Source organism: Sturnus vulgaris, chromosome 20 (genome assembly GCF_052056855.1).
Source record: "Sturnus vulgaris isolate bStuVul1 chromosome 20, bStuVul1.hap1, whole genome shotgun sequence".
Taxonomy (NCBI): domain Eukaryota; kingdom Metazoa; phylum Chordata; class Aves; order Passeriformes; family Sturnidae; genus Sturnus; species Sturnus vulgaris.
Window position 1 is genome coordinate 3662330 of NC_142262.1, and position 14884 is coordinate 3677213.

Consider the following 14884-nt stretch of genomic DNA (forward strand, 5'->3'; position numbering starts at 1 on the left):
TTTCACATCTCTTAAGCAGTTTAGGTGTGTGTAAATCACAGTATTTTTTTTAGACCATTAGCTGCACTCACCCTTTCAGTGTGGCTTAGATTTGTCTCTGGCTTTCTTCCATGAGCTTAATGTGATCAGAAAGCTTGCTTTGTGGTTGCTCTTCAAGTGACATCTTTTCTGTTGTTTATTTTAGGACTATGGGTTGATTTGGAAATGTCCTACAATGGATCTTTTCTAATGACCCTGGAGACCAAGATGAACTTGACCAAACTTGGTAAAGAGCCGCTTGGGGAAGCGTTTAAGGTTGGCGACATCGGCAGGGAAGGGTAAGGGAAGGCAATGGTGCTTTCATTGTGAAAAATGGGATTTTCCTTGTGTATTCGCAGCTCTGCCTCTGCAGTAGATTGAAAGGAGTTTTGGGGATGTTTCATACAAGTGGGTGTGGAGCGTGGCTTTTCTCTGCAACTTTATTGTTTGGTTACACTATTGATAATAATAAAAGGCTTCTGTGGTTCAACTATCTTTTTTTAAATATATATGTGTGTGTGTATATATATATATGTATTTCAGTTGGATTTTAAAATGTCCTGTGACTAAAATTTAGTTTTGTCTTAGGCTTGATTTGGGGTTTAGCCAGATAAAACTCAAATAGTGGAGATACACACATGCAGAAATAGGCAGGTATAACAGGCTACTGCAGCATGGTACAGCTGCAGCTGGAAACATGGAGTAGTAAACAACGTGGAAGGCAAACAGGCCCTGTTATGTAAATACTTTTTCAAAAGCTTTATTGCACCGTGGGAGTAATCACATCCCTATTTTAGTCTCTATTTTTCCTCATAGCCATCTTCTGTTTGCCTGCTATGCCTGTGTGAAATGCCTTATGTAAATGGACTAATTAGCAGATACCATACAGTAACTTACCTTCTTTACATTTGTGCTTTCCCTCTCATTTTTGCAATGTTTGGATGTCATCCATCTGTCCATTTGTATTAACCTAGAGAGTGGCACCTGTCAAATACCCATCCCTGGATGGATTCACTCCTAGTTTTGGAGTCCATTTTTTTGTGCCATATTCTCTTTGTACTTAGGAAATCTGCAGGCCCTGTACAGTAGGTGGCCTCTGGTTTAATGTACAACCACTGCTTACAAATGAAGGAAAGAGTCTCTAAATCTGGCCATTTGTTTAGCTATGAACAGAACAGTATGGTCTTTGACAATTAAAATACTAGATGCTTTGTATACTCATGTCGTAGCTCTGACCATTTATTCTGAGATATCTAGAAGTAATACTTACAGCAGCACTATATTTCAGTGAAGTCATGCCAAGGAAACAAATGTGAAAAAAACTATTGGCTGAATGATCTCATACACTGGTAAAAATTCAGAGGATTTAAAATCGACCTAGATTCTCGTTGTCACTGCTTGAAATAAATATTTCTGAATTTACATCACTATAACTGGTAGGTGTGAATTTTTCAAAATCCCTTTAATCCTGCCTTCCCAAAAAGTGGGGGATAGAGAAGGAAATGTCTATACAAATCCAATTCTTGCTTTTCTTCCCCACCCCTTCAGGATTTTCTTTGTGTATTTTCATATCTGTTCAGTGCAGGAACAGCCTCAGAAATAATTAGTGAACACTGTGATTCATATATAAAAATCAGGTTGTTGCTGGCTGAGCAATAGGCCCCAGCAAGGCAGATTTAAGTGCCTGTAGCCAAGCAACCAATTACTTGAAAGTATCAGCATTAACTGCATTGCTCCCTGCACAGGGCTGGGATGTTTCAAAGCTCAGGGCCAGGTAGCAGCTTTACATAAAGAGCAGTCTAATGTATTCTAGTTGGATGAGGGGTTTTTTGTTATTTGTTTGGTTTTTTTCCTTGAACAAAATGGCTATTAAATAAATTAAGGAAAAGTATATAACAGTTTGATTCTCATCTATGCCTTCCAATGTGTTAGTTAATTTTAATACTACTGGCTTTTTAAAATTGTCAGTTGACAATTGCAATGACAAATCAAATTACTCTGCATGTGTTTGCATCCATGGTCACGTTGTCAGTAAGTGATGAGTGTTGGTTGCTGAGCTCATTTCTGGCCCTTAGGAGCTCAGAACAAACCATCTCTTTAGATGCAGTAACCACAGAGTGGTGTGAGAAAGGCACCTACTCATCCAGAGAGAGGAGGGGGGAAACAGCTCCGGGTTTAACTGTCTGTGGCTGTTGTCAGTGTAAAGCAAGACAAATGGGTCACTGTTGCACTTGCTGTTTGAAATAGAAGTGAAGTGTGCTGAGACACAGTCTGGTAATGCTGTCTTGCACGCCCTCTCAGGAAAATGCTGCTCTCAGAAAGGGTAGGAAATTATTTAATTGCCAATTTTATAAAAGTAATACATTACAGATTCTGCTAAACAGATGAGGCAAAAGCAGGCAGGTTAACTCAAAACTACTGCAGCTTCTTTTGGCTTTGTTGAACCACATAGAAACAAACTGACAAATGGCAATTCATAAAATATTGTGCAATCTTTACAGGAACAATACAGTAGCTCCAAAGTGATTTTTTTCTTCCAATGTCCAAGGTCCATTGTATACACAGCTCCCCTGAAATCTCACTCAAGTGTATTTATTGTTGCTTTGTTTAATGCGAGGAAATCATGTGGTCTGAGCCACTTGGTGCTTGTGAGGCACTTCAGAGGACCCCTTCAACTAGGAAATAAAACACCTTCTTGTAAGAAGGTGACACCTTTGAAAGACCTGAGAATGCCCTGAGCAGGCTTGGAGCTGGATGCTACAACGTGAACAGGAAAGAGACATGAGGTCACACCCTGATGGAAAATGTGCAATTTGAATCTGACCTAAAAATGTGAATTTCTGTGAGGAACAGCTCCAGCCTTGCTATTTGGGGCAGTGACAGGCACCACCCACCACCCCCACATCCTCGGGGAGGTGGCTCAGTTTGGTTTGCTCCTTCCCTCCTCTGCAGGTACAAAATGCTGCTTTGGATAGGAAAAGGTTTGCAGTTCTGATTCCATAGACTGGATAGGAAATGCTTCAGTGTGGACAGGTCCTGGGATTAATGCTCCAGTGGGGAAGGAGTCTTGTGCCTTGTGAGCTGCACCTGAACTGTCCCTTACATTAGGACTTCATGCAGCATCCACCAGTTTGTTCTGTGTGCAGTGTAACAGGCAGTGGCCTCAGTCCGTGCCCGGTGTGAGGTTATTAATGCTTCAAATGCATTTCCAAGAACACACACACACACACAAAGAAAGAAGACACAGATATAAAGTGTATTCTGAACATGCTGTAGAGTATTATATTCATGGGTATAGTCCCTAGGGCTAAAGCCATATGCTTTTGAAGCCTGTGTTGTGTAACTGTTTCAAGTTATTGCTTTCAGTAGAGATCTGTTAATTCTGAAGTGTATCCACTGTATCCTACTCTCATTTAAATCCGTTTAAAAGATTTAAAATTTTTCTTGTGATTATGTGCATAAAATCTTCCACAGTTTAAGTCTGGGAATTAGTTACTACTGTGGGGTATTTTGTATCCAAAGGGCAACACTTGTTTATTACTTCACTTTTTTCCCCACGACATTCAAACAAAATGGTTTATCCAATCCTAATTCCGCTCAACTCATGGAAAACCATGAGCAGCAACAGAGATGCTTCCAAATGTATTTTGAATAATCTCCACATTTGATTTGAATATATAGAACAGCCACCCCTATGCCTGCCTCTTTCATGAAGGATTATGTTCCACTGGGGAAAACAGATTTCTGTTTTGAAAGCTGGTTCTGCCAGAGTTTTGGTTTTGTTCTTTTAGATAGCATTTATAAGAGAGGGGAGGGGAAGATCAGAAACCTGTCATGTCAGCCAAAGCTGTACAGGATGAATAGCTATTTAAGGATATTATATTTGACCTGGAAATTGCATTGTTTCAGTTTCAGGCCAAGGGCGTATTGTCTTGCAGACAGCGATGAGGAATCCTCCAGCGCCGGCTCCTCGGAGGAAGATGATGCTCCTGAGCTGGCAGGAGAGAAGCAGGTGACTGCAGGAGGAGAAGGGTGAGCTGTTTAATCCTTCCCTGCCCCCACACCTGATAGCTGGTGCCAGTGCTGTGATGCTCGTTGTCCCCCAGAACGGCAGAGTGTGAATCTGTCCAAGCAGTGAAGGAACCCCAGTGGCCCGTTCCCAGGGCAGCAGGGGAGCCCTGCTCACCCCAGCCCTGCAGGGACTGCTCCCAGCTGCCCTGGGCACCTCCCAGTCCCTTCTCTGCTGGATTGTTGGGAGGCCAGAGAAGCTCTGGGGACCTTCCCCAGCGTGTCCTGCCTGGTGGCAGAGCCAAGAACAGGATCTTGTGTGGAAACCTGAAACCCTTTCCATGCAGTGTTACCCCTGTGCTGATCCTGCCAATCCCTTATTTCCAGTGTTCCATTTCCTTTTCTTTAAGAAAACAACTGTTTCTCGAACCTGTTTGTCTTGCTCAGTTTTGTGGTTTTGGTTGTTTTTTTTTTCCCTTGAGGACTTTGTGTGTCTGGGTTGTGCAATACTGCCCTCTGATGCTGCAGATGGATTTCAGAGAAAATTTCCCAACATCAGTGATGCCACAGTCGTTCCTTGTTTTGGCTGCGGCTCTGATTTTTTGCTTTCTGCATCTGATTGCAGTCATGCCATGCAATGAGAAAGCTGAATGTCTGAGCCCAGAATGTCTGAGCCAATCACAATGTTTTCTATGTCTGAACATATCTAGGTGATTTTTACAGTGAATATACCAGAAGACTCATGACTTAATCAAAATGTCCCAGAGAATTTTAGTATTTTACTCCTGAACACATTTGAAAAGAACACATTTGAAAATTGTGTGAAGAATTGTTTGAATTACTGCAATTGATGCATTTCATATCTTCTTGAAATTCATAGATCATATAAAGAACTCTTTATCAAGAGGACAAAGAGGGAGAATGAAGAATCTTAATGTAAAATACTGAAAAAAAAATTCTTATACCTAATAAAAATCTGCATTACTACCACTATAGAATCTGATGGAAGAATAACTTCTTTCTCTGGGTAAAGATACAGCTAGTATAAAATCTCAAAGTTGAAATTTATTTACCCTTTTTATATCAGTTGAACAGGTTTTTGTCTTAGGTTGTGCTAAGGACAAAACTGTAAAAGTTTGAGTAGGAATAATTTTTATTTTTTTCCCTGGATAGGAAAATGTCATTTCCTTAGGAGGGTTATCTCTGCTGTGTAACACCAAGAGCCACAATTAGACATGATATATTGTGTGTGGAAAATACCAAATGTGCTATTTTTGGAGTGTGTATTTCCAACGTGAGATAGGGGTAAGAAAAGACATATTCAGCCCTTAAAGCATCTGTTTCAAAAGCCAGGAATGCTGTCTGACACAATTGCCAGGAAAAACCCACTTTCTGCAGACACAGTTAACCATTTTTGGAATATCATTCCACCTACTGCCAAAACTATTTTCCTTTCTTTTTCAGTGTCCTTATACTCATAAATGCTACAGTACCTTAAAATTAAACCATTTTTGTTCAGCCCACACAGTTAAATAATTAGACACAATGGTTGGGCCTTCTATGCTGATGATTTGTGCACATCTTGGTGCATCAGTGTCTCAACGGTTTTTTTGGAATGGTAGTAGACAAGTTGTCACTTCTCATGCCAGCTTTCTGGCGTAAATGATCTAAATGTATTTGCAGTTTTAAAGAATGTTCTGTTTCCAATGCCATCTGGGAAGGAGTGCTCAGACTGAACAGAGTTTGTGCCAGACACTTGGAGCTGACAGAGTACAGCTGCAGGGTGCAGGCACTAGGATGTACTGCTTGGCCATGTATCTGTTCAGAATTTTTATATCAAAAACTTCAATGATTTAATAGAAAATCCATGAATATCTTAGCAAATAGGTTTAAGAAAATGATCTTGATGTCCTTTTCCTGTTCTCTATCTAAAGGTATGTTGGAGGACATCGGACAAGTAAAATCATGAGAATTGTGGATAAAATTACAAAGTCAAAATACTTTCAGAAGGCAACAGAGACTGAGTTTATTAAGAAGAAAATTGAAGAGGTCTCCAATACTCCATTGCTGCTAACAGTTGAAGTACAGGAGTGCAGAGGAACACTAGTGATTAACATTCCACCTCCACCCACTGACAGAATATGGTAAGAGGAGCTCAAAGTAGAGCTGGGCAGTGTTTCAGGTGTGCTACATGAGGGGTTGAAGCGAAGAAAAAAGGTAAAGCCTGGCTCAAGGGGGTTCTGGGCAAGGTGCAGTACAAATTAATTGTAACTGAAATTAGGAACTGTTATTAAGAGAAAATTGTTACAGGTTTAAATATTTACTTTGTTGGGGGGTGTGTAATAAATCCTGCTCTGTGTTCTCTCCCAAGGTACGGCTTCCGAAGGCCTCCCTACCTGGAGTTAAAAGCGCGGCCAAAACTTGGGGAGAGAGAAGTGACTCTGGTTCATGTAACGGACTGGATAGCAAGGAAACTGGAACAGGAGTTCCAGGTGTGTTTCCTTTACGTTCTCCTTTCAGTGATGATAGTTTTGGTCATGTAAAGGGGTGGGGTGTTTAATTTTTGTATGTCCCCTATTTCATTTATAACTAGTCATGTCCTCCACTGCTCCCAACCTGTGGGATGGATGTTGAGAACTCAGCTGAAACTGACTGCTGGGATGGTCTTAAGAGTCATGTGTAGACCTGGGTGGAAATCTGTTTTAGAGATGAAAATTACATCTCTTTGAAATAGGTACCATGGTAAAAGGTGTAGTACTCAAAAAAGAACATGATCCTACATGTTCTTAGGTGATGGGGGCCAAACTGTTGCCTAAAATTAAGAACAGATAGGGCACTACTTCCCTTACTGCTTCCTTTAAAGTAATTTCTAAAAAAATCACGTTGATCATAGTGCAAAAAGGAAGAAGCCTCCTCCAAATACATGTAGGACAGGAACAGTGGCCAGCTTGATCCTGGACCCCAGCCTATACAATCAACCAGAAATCAAAACCAATTATTTTACTAAAAGTGCATTTTGAAAGTATATGGATGGATTAGAGCTGAGAAAGCAGTTAGGAAAAGTTGGTGATGTTTCCTGTAGTGCCATTTTAATTGAATGAAATATTCAGAGATATTCATATTTCTGAGTTTCATTTACAACTGCAACACAATCAAGTGGTTTCAGTTAATGGTCACTGCACTGACTGAAATAATGCTTAGCTTGAGAACATTTTCTCTGTAAATGTGTTGCATTTTTAAACTAAAATTGGAAAACTAAGGTTTCAAGTGATATATGTAACTTCATTTCATTGTATCTTTTTCCCAGAAAATCTTTGTCATGCCAAACATGGATGATGTCTATATTCCTTTAATGCACTCAGCCATGGATCCCCGCTCCTCCACGTGCCCTCCTCAAGATCTGAGCACGGAGGCCTCTGATCAACCATGACATGTGAAAACTCTTGCAGTTTACAGTATTATAAAAGTTACTCTCATGGTTTTATAAACTGTGCTGTAGTTCTCATCCTTAACTTGTGCCACTCTCCCCCCTCCCAAGGACTGCCTGTCCCTGTTCCTGTGTGCTCACTTGCCTGGTTATTGTTCCCGTGTACTTCAGCTCCATGAAGTTCCATTCCATTAAGCCGTTGATTTATTTTTGTACTGGCTGCCATCAGGATTTTAACTGGGAGGCTGAGGTGACCTGTTCTTTGTGGGGAGGGAGGAGGAACTCAAATGTAACAGATCAAGGAGCTTGTTGATGCACCTTTTGTTTAGCTTGTTTTCATGCTATGTTAATGTGCATTAAAGCATTGAAAAGTTGTTTGGCAGCAAAGGAACTGCGTGCCAAATGGAAAAAATCCTAAATAAGGAATGAATTTATAAAACTGGAAGAATATTTTTCTTTCTCAGGCAGTTGGAGGTGTAGAATGAACTGTTTTATGTTCTTTCACTTCTGCAGTCAATAGCTTGTGTCAAGCAATCAAAATATGAAATGCTTTCAGGATAAAAGAATGTAAATTGGATGTATAGGTAATATTGTGATTCAGTGTGCTGTATACACATTACTTTTTTTCATACAGAACGTGTCATTTTTTTGGGGAAGCAATTAGCCATAAAACAACACAACTATCAGTGAAGGTGGGACTGTCAGATTATTGTAAATGAAGAAAAAAGTTGGTAAAGCCATGAGACCAAACCATAGCAAGCCGCCTTATAGTGAGGTACAATCACCTTGGTTCCTGATTAATTCTGAATGTTTATAGAGACATGAGCACACACACCAAGTGTCAACACTGCACATCTCCAGGAGTAGTGACCTAACTGTGCATAGAGCCTCTTGCTGTGATGAAACACCGAGTTCTTGCTGACAGGAATTTGTTGCTGTGAGTCTTTTTCATTGCACTGTGTTTATAGCCAAAGCATGGGCCCAGATCCTCAGTTACAGCACCTGGTGCTTCTGGAACCAGCTGTGCCTGACAGATTTTGACCCCCATGCATTGGTTTCTTGGCCTTTGTGGCATAGAAATTCAAGCATTGCAGTTGTTTGAGCTGATTATGATTAAAGACTTTCTGCTAATTAGTGGCCAAAACTAAAGGGGAAGGGGGAACTGCCTTTTATTTGTCAGATGTAATGAATCAAGGCTAAATGTATGCAGTAAATTCAAGGTTTGAACACTACATATCCACTCCTTAACACGTAATATTTTTCTGATACTCAGTGTTGCCAACTGTTCATGGATGTCAGAAACTGTTTTAGTTTACAAAGGTGAGTTTTGGCTCTCCTTTTATAACATGATTTTCTTTTTTTTTCCAAGTAATTTTTTAAGAAATTTTTTGTACGTTGTGTTGTCACATTTGATGTAAATCAAAACTTCCATGTATAACTTGATGATTTACCATCTCTAAATGAAACTATTATATTGAAGGTTTTTTAAACAGCACCTTGCCTGAAACAAAAGAAAACTAGCATTTAATATATTTAAAATTAATTCTATATTTGAACACCTATTTTGGTTACCTTTAATTGAAATATTAGTAGTTATATTTGTTACCTGAACTCCTCCTTGACCATTCCAGGCTGTGTATATTCTGGGGTTTGCTGATTCTGTAGGCATTATTTGCCTTTCATGAAGTCTGCATGTCTTGTACGCAGGTCTTTTATATGAGTTAATTTCTATGTGCAATAACTGAAGTCAAAGGACTAGATGCACTAATGTGTAAACAGATTTAGACTTATTACACAAGATTGTCATATTGCACTTCATGAACTGTGGGTAACTACAATCTGCTTGCTTTGTTTTATTAAATAAATTTATCCCATGTCAAACACTTCAGTAAATTTTATTTCTACAGCACTTAGCCACTCTCTAGTGCAAGTTGTTTTTAAAACCTCATTAGAAAGGCAGCTTCCTAATATGAGTGTGCCCTATGGTTTGCACACTTTTATATACACGTACCTGCTGGTTGTGGCATGAGTTTCAGGGTTAACTAGTGCTGAGCTCTAAAAGGAAAAGCTAAATTTAATTTTACTGTCACGAACCTGAGTTTTACCACAGCAAGTTAGTATTCATATGAGGAATATGCTTTAAGAGCATGTCTGCCTATCTGGTAAAACTGTGAAAAATTACCAGGAGTTACAGAACAGAGCTGACAAAACATTCACTTCTGCCACCTTTCAGAGCCTCTGGGAGCTTAATTATCCCTTAGTCTAGTCAGACTGTCTGTCCTATTCCTGTATGATTACAGATCTTTTGTATTAACAGAAAATGCTCAAACACTTGCCGGTATTAACAAAAAATAAAGAGCGGCCCTTTAAAAGGCTGCAGCTTAGCCAGGGCAGTCTTTTGTTTTGCACCACGTCCAGGGGTGACCACCAGCCCTGGATGCATTTCTCCCGCCTCCCAGCCGATTCATCCAGCTGCTCCACCTCCTGCAACAGCCAGGCAGGAATGCCACGACTTCTGTTCCTTTCTTCAAAGCCCTTTTTTACAACTGAACCCTTAACTACTAAAGGAGAACTCCAGCCATCACCTCGGCTGGGTTCGGTTCCATCGCACTGAACCGGGGTGAAGGACCCGGCTCTGCTTCGGCGCTGGCACCGCCCTCCGGCCGGGCTCGCCTTGCAGGAAGGGAAGGCAGCGGCATCCGCACCCGCAGCGGTGGCCCCGCGAGGGTGACACGCACTCGCCAACAAATGTCACTTGTTTTTAAAAGCGCCGCCCGGGTCGCGCCGAGCAGCGCCAGTTATGAACAAGCTTTGCTGTAGCACCGCTGCTTGGCCGACGGCGCCAGGCGGGCACCGCCGGGTCAAAGGCAGTGCGGGCTCGCGCAAAGAACCAGTCAGACACGTTCTGGGTGAAACAAACTTTATTTACGAGCTTATTTACCGCCGCTCCCTGCCGCCGGTCGTCACACGGGCCCTGCAGAACACCAAGAGAAAAGGGGGGGTTATTGATGCGGTACACCCCGGCCGCCCCGCAGGGTGGACGCAGCCGGGGCGCTCAGCAGTAGTTTTGCTTCATGCATGTCAGCAGTCTAACACGTGTCAAAAGACATCACCGCGGCCCGGCCTCACCGCCCGCCCGCTCCACTCCATGTCCACCATCCCGCTCACCTTGCTGGCCACGCCGAAAGAAAGACCCAGAATTCGCCGCGCTCTAATTTATAGCATGTTAGCCCCGCCCTCCTCCTCTCGCCCAATAGAAATGGAATTTAGGAGCATGCGCTGATCCCAGTGCGGTTGCGCGCGAGGGTGGGCGGGGCCGTGTGAGGGCAGCGGGCGGGGCGGGGCGGTGTGAGGGCAGCGGGCGGGGCGGGGCGGGGCCGTGTGAGGGCAGTGGGCGGGGCGGGGCGGGGCGGGGCGGGGCCGTGTGAGGGCAGTGGGCGGGGCGGTGCAGGGAGGTCAGGCTGAAGGTCTGAGGGAGCTTGGTGGTCTCATGTCGCTGCCCGCCGTATGGGGCAGCTTTTTGCCTTTTCGGGAACAGTAGTATTCTTTCTAGTTTGGTCTAGCGCTTTGTTGCTGTGAAGAAACAGGGCTCAGTATTAAAAATATAAAAGCTCAGGCCCTGGTCAGATCTGCCCCGGCAGAGCAGGTGCTGAGGTGTTTCCTGAGGGAAGCAGCAGGGAGCTGAGGGCGCTCACCAGCACTCGGCTCCCCTCCTACCTCAACCGGTTTTAGATTTTTTTTTCTATCTCCTGTGAGGCCGTGGCCATATTTCACTCGTGTGAAATAAATCTAGTTTGACTCTGGCACACTACAGCGTTTATACAGCAACTGATAAATTCCTGCTGTAATGTAGCAGGGTCCTACTGCCACGGCACATAATGCGTTTAGGGGTTTGCTTGTTCTCACATGGCACAAATTCTTAAAAGTCAAGGCCGCCATAAAGAAACGTATCAGAGAACTGGAATCATAGTGTGGTTTGTAGCTCCAGCATATTTTTATGTATTCAGACTTACAGGTGAGGTCGTCATTCAGACAAAACTCTGAGGATAGTTGGGGTGTCCTGTGCAGGAGTTGAACTTGATGATCCTCGGTCCCTTCCAGGTCAGGATATTCTGTGATTCTGGGTGATTGTTACATTTCCTGGCCGCCATCAAAGGCACGCTCGCTATGGGAGCTGGTGTGTTCGTATGGCATGCCCAGAACTCCATGTGCTTTGCAGCTCCATTAGTGATATCACTGTTAAAAAGCAAACAATATGTACAAGGACAAAGTGGCTTTGTTATATAAATAGGTGGCTGAACACTGGGCCTTTGCCAGGCACTCTAAGTTTACTCTCTTCTGTTTAAAGCTTCTACCATTTGGTTCAATACTTTTTGTGTTTATTTTTATCTGTTCAGAGAAGCCTGAACCTGGGTTTTTTTGGTTCAAAGGGGCGTGTTGGGGCTTTTTTTTGCATTTATTTAAGGCCTTGCAAGGCACAGGGTTAACAGTGAGTTTGTCAAAGGCAGGAACTATGCCAAATCCATTTGGCATGATCTGTTCTGAGAGTACAAAATCAGCACGAAAACAAGAATTCCAGAGTCATCAAGGTTGGAAGAGACCTTTAAGATCATCAAGTCCAGCCGTCCACCCAGCACTGCCACTGTAGCCCCCAAACCATTAAATATCACTCAGTGCCACATCAAGATGCCTTAAACGCCTCCAGCGATGGTGATTCCACCACCTCCCTTAGGTAGCCCCTTCCAACGCCTGACCACCCAATTATTCCGGGCCGGGTGATGCCGGGGGAGGGAGGCGACTGACTGGCGCTGCCTGAATTTAGGTATTTTTTTATAAAAACAAAGCAGCAGTAGCCAGCTGCCACCACACCCCGCGGCTCCCCCAGGGGCTGCCAGCCGAGCCCTGGAGCAGGCGGCGGGTCAGTCGGAGCTCACACGAACGGAGAGGCTCCGGCAGCAGCGCTGAGCATCTCCGGCTGCGGCCCGGGCGCTCCCGGAGCGCGGTCCCCGGCGCGGCCCGTCCGCCGCGGGTGACGTGCGTGTCCCGGCCGGGCGGGCCCTGAGCCCGCCCCGCCCGCCGCGGGGAGCGCCGGACGCGCCGCTCCGGAGGCAGCGCCGTGCGGGGGGAGCGGCCCCGCGGTGCAGCTATGGAGCCGCTCCGCCGCCTCCTCCTCAGCCTGGCCGCGCTGCTGCTGCTCCCGCCGAGGCTCGCGGTAAGCCCGGGCCCGCTGGGCTGGGGAAGGGCAGGGACAGCCGGAGCACGGGGAGGGCCGCGGGAGGGGAGCTGGGGGGGCTCCCACCGGGCTTAGGGAAGGTTTGCCCGCAGCCCGCCGGTATCCCCAGAGCCAACACACCTCCCGTCTGCTGTCGCTAATGCCGTGTGCCCCTGTGTGTGCAGGCGGGGGGCTGCAGCCCTACAGCCTGACCCAGCCCAACAGCCGTGTACCTGCAGCTGTGCCCCACCTGGCATGTAACCTGGACGTGTGTATCATAATCCTCGCAATATAAAAATACAGTTAATTTCCCACGAGGCAGTTCTAAAAAGTAGCACGGAGAAACTTTTGAAACAGTAGTACAAAGAAACTTTTGTCAACTGAAACTATGTAGATGGGTCGGGAACCAGTGAGACACGCTAGAAGATCTGCTCTGTCCCTTAATAAGTGAGGGGATTTGTTTTTTTCTGGAAAAAAACCCACACATTGTATATGTACTGATAACCAAATTCATGTGACTGGTTATATACAGAGGATGTATAGCTCTATACTGTCATGGCATTTTGATCATTCTTTTTTCAGAGCAAATGCAGCAATGTGCATTAATGTACATGTGGTTGGTTGGGATCCAAACCCACAGTTTTAAATTCAAAGGTGAAAGACAAAGTGCACGAGTCACTGCCCTACAAAAACCTCTTAAGAAATAACCAGGTTGGTTATAATAGGTGGAGCAATAAAAGTTCATGGAATAGGGAAACTGGTGCAAAGCAGATGGAATGCTGAGCAGATTATTTTTACAGAGGTAATAATTTGAAACAGTGTACTTTACAGTGGGTGCTGTCTGCTGTGTGTGTACTGAGATGGATAGCTAATTTCAAAAATTCACTTCTGAAAGGTGCACTTGTTTGCAGGTTCTCCAGATCAGGAGACAATGAAAAGGCCAGCTGGCATTCACTGTTTACATTATAGTCAGGCGTAGCACAAGAAAGCTTTAGGTTATGTTCTTTGATAGATTGTTCATTGTTACCTGAAAAAGCTGCTGTGATATATGGGGTTCTAGTTCAAGTTAAGCAAAGCCGAAGGCTTTGTTTTTTACCTGGGATCTAATAGCTCCACTCCCCTTCTTTAGAAGTAAAGTAAACACATTAGTAGTTAAGCTGGTAACATACCTAGTCTTATTGCTTCATTAGGAAACTGCAAAAATTAAATGCGGGCGGTCAACAAAAATTACTTTGCAATCTTTATTGTAAAGTGCTAATGTGTTTGTCTTAGACTGGACTGCAAGGCTGGACTGAGGTCTTTTCATGGTCCTCACAGATTTGGGTTTCAGATTTTGCAAGGAAAATACTGATTTGCAGCTCACTGGGTTTTAAAAATAGTCCTGAATAAGAACATTACGAAATATTTTAAAATACCTAAAATATTTTTTAAATCAACAGATTGTTACTAAATTTTATATAATTTTACTTTCATAGTCACAAAAAACTTGACTCATGTCCTGGTAAAATTCAGCCCATTTTCTAGATTTCCCTCTTTCCGTGGTTTCCCTTCCCTGCCATCTCACCTCAGATCAGTGTCTAAGTTCTCCATTTCTGTTTCTTTTCTGACTCTTACCCTGGTTTTTTTGCTCTGCCAGCTATAGATCCTCACCATGATTTCCAAGTTGAAATCTATTCTGTACTTCTGTCACTTTTCAGAACTAGTTTTCATTTATGTGAACTTAGTCCCAGTCATCTCACCTGTGAATAACCCATTTAACTGTGGAGGCTTATTTAAAACTATTCATGTCACTTGAATAATAAACTCCCCTGAGAAAGACTGGCATACAATTTTAGTGTTGAGGTTAACTTGAAAACACGAGGTTGCCTAAAGATTTTGCAGGTTGTTTTTTTCTGTAGATTTCTTCTAAGAGTAGTGGTGGTGATCTGCTGTTCTGTAACTTCTTTGGCTGATACACTCTTTGCTACCTAATATCCCACCTCTACAACTGTTTTTTCGTTTCTGTAAGTTCATAAAGGTCTTAATTTCCTGACTGTTTTTTACAGACAGGAAAAATGCTGTTTCTTGCTATTTGGGTGACATAGTTTATAGCTCTTGGAACTGCCCTCCAATGGATGGGAGCACATTAAAAAGGGTGAAATCTCAGATAAAGCAATGAGAAATGCAGTAGAACTGTCAGTAAATTACAGTTCCCATCAACATTACACAGTAATGATATA

At 43.4% G+C, this 14884-nt stretch overlaps 2 protein-coding genes and 2 non-coding genes across 5 annotated transcripts in view; 2 read left to right on the forward strand and 2 right to left on the reverse strand.

Moving 5' to 3' along the window:
- The window catches only part of TEX2 (testis expressed 2), a 45235-nt gene extending 35899 nt beyond the window's left edge, over positions 1–9336 (forward strand). For both annotated transcript variants that reach the window (XM_088176749.1, XM_088176750.1), the window contains exons 8-12: positions 185–317; positions 3928–4050; positions 5961–6170; positions 6398–6518; positions 7334–9336. In XM_088176749.1, coding sequence (XP_088032875.1) covers positions 185–317; positions 3928–4050; positions 5961–6170; positions 6398–6518; positions 7334–7456 — 710 coding nt within the window. In that variant the 3' untranslated portion in view covers positions 7457–9336. The remainder of the gene's footprint in view (positions 1–184; positions 318–3927; positions 4051–5960; positions 6171–6397; positions 6519–7333) is intronic.
- Positions 9337–10199: 863 nt separating this feature from the next.
- Positions 10200–10329, reverse strand: LOC148221550 (small nucleolar RNA SNORA50). Its single transcript, XR_015807872.1, has one exon. It is a non-coding gene; the product is annotated as a small nucleolar RNA SNORA50 (small nucleolar RNA).
- Positions 10330–10506: 177 nt separating this feature from the next.
- Positions 10507–10569, reverse strand: LOC148221551 (small nucleolar RNA SNORD104). The gene has a single exon (XR_015807871.1). It is a non-coding gene; the product is annotated as a small nucleolar RNA SNORD104 (small nucleolar RNA).
- A 1980-nt stretch (positions 10570–12549) lies between these two features.
- Positions 12550–14884, forward strand: part of ERN1 (endoplasmic reticulum to nucleus signaling 1) — a 32004-nt gene continuing 29669 nt past the window's right edge. The window contains exon 1 of the mRNA XM_014878161.2: positions 12550–12665. Coding sequence (XP_014733647.1) covers positions 12600–12665 — 66 coding nt within the window. The 5' untranslated portion in view covers positions 12550–12599. The remainder of the gene's footprint in view (positions 12666–14884) is intronic.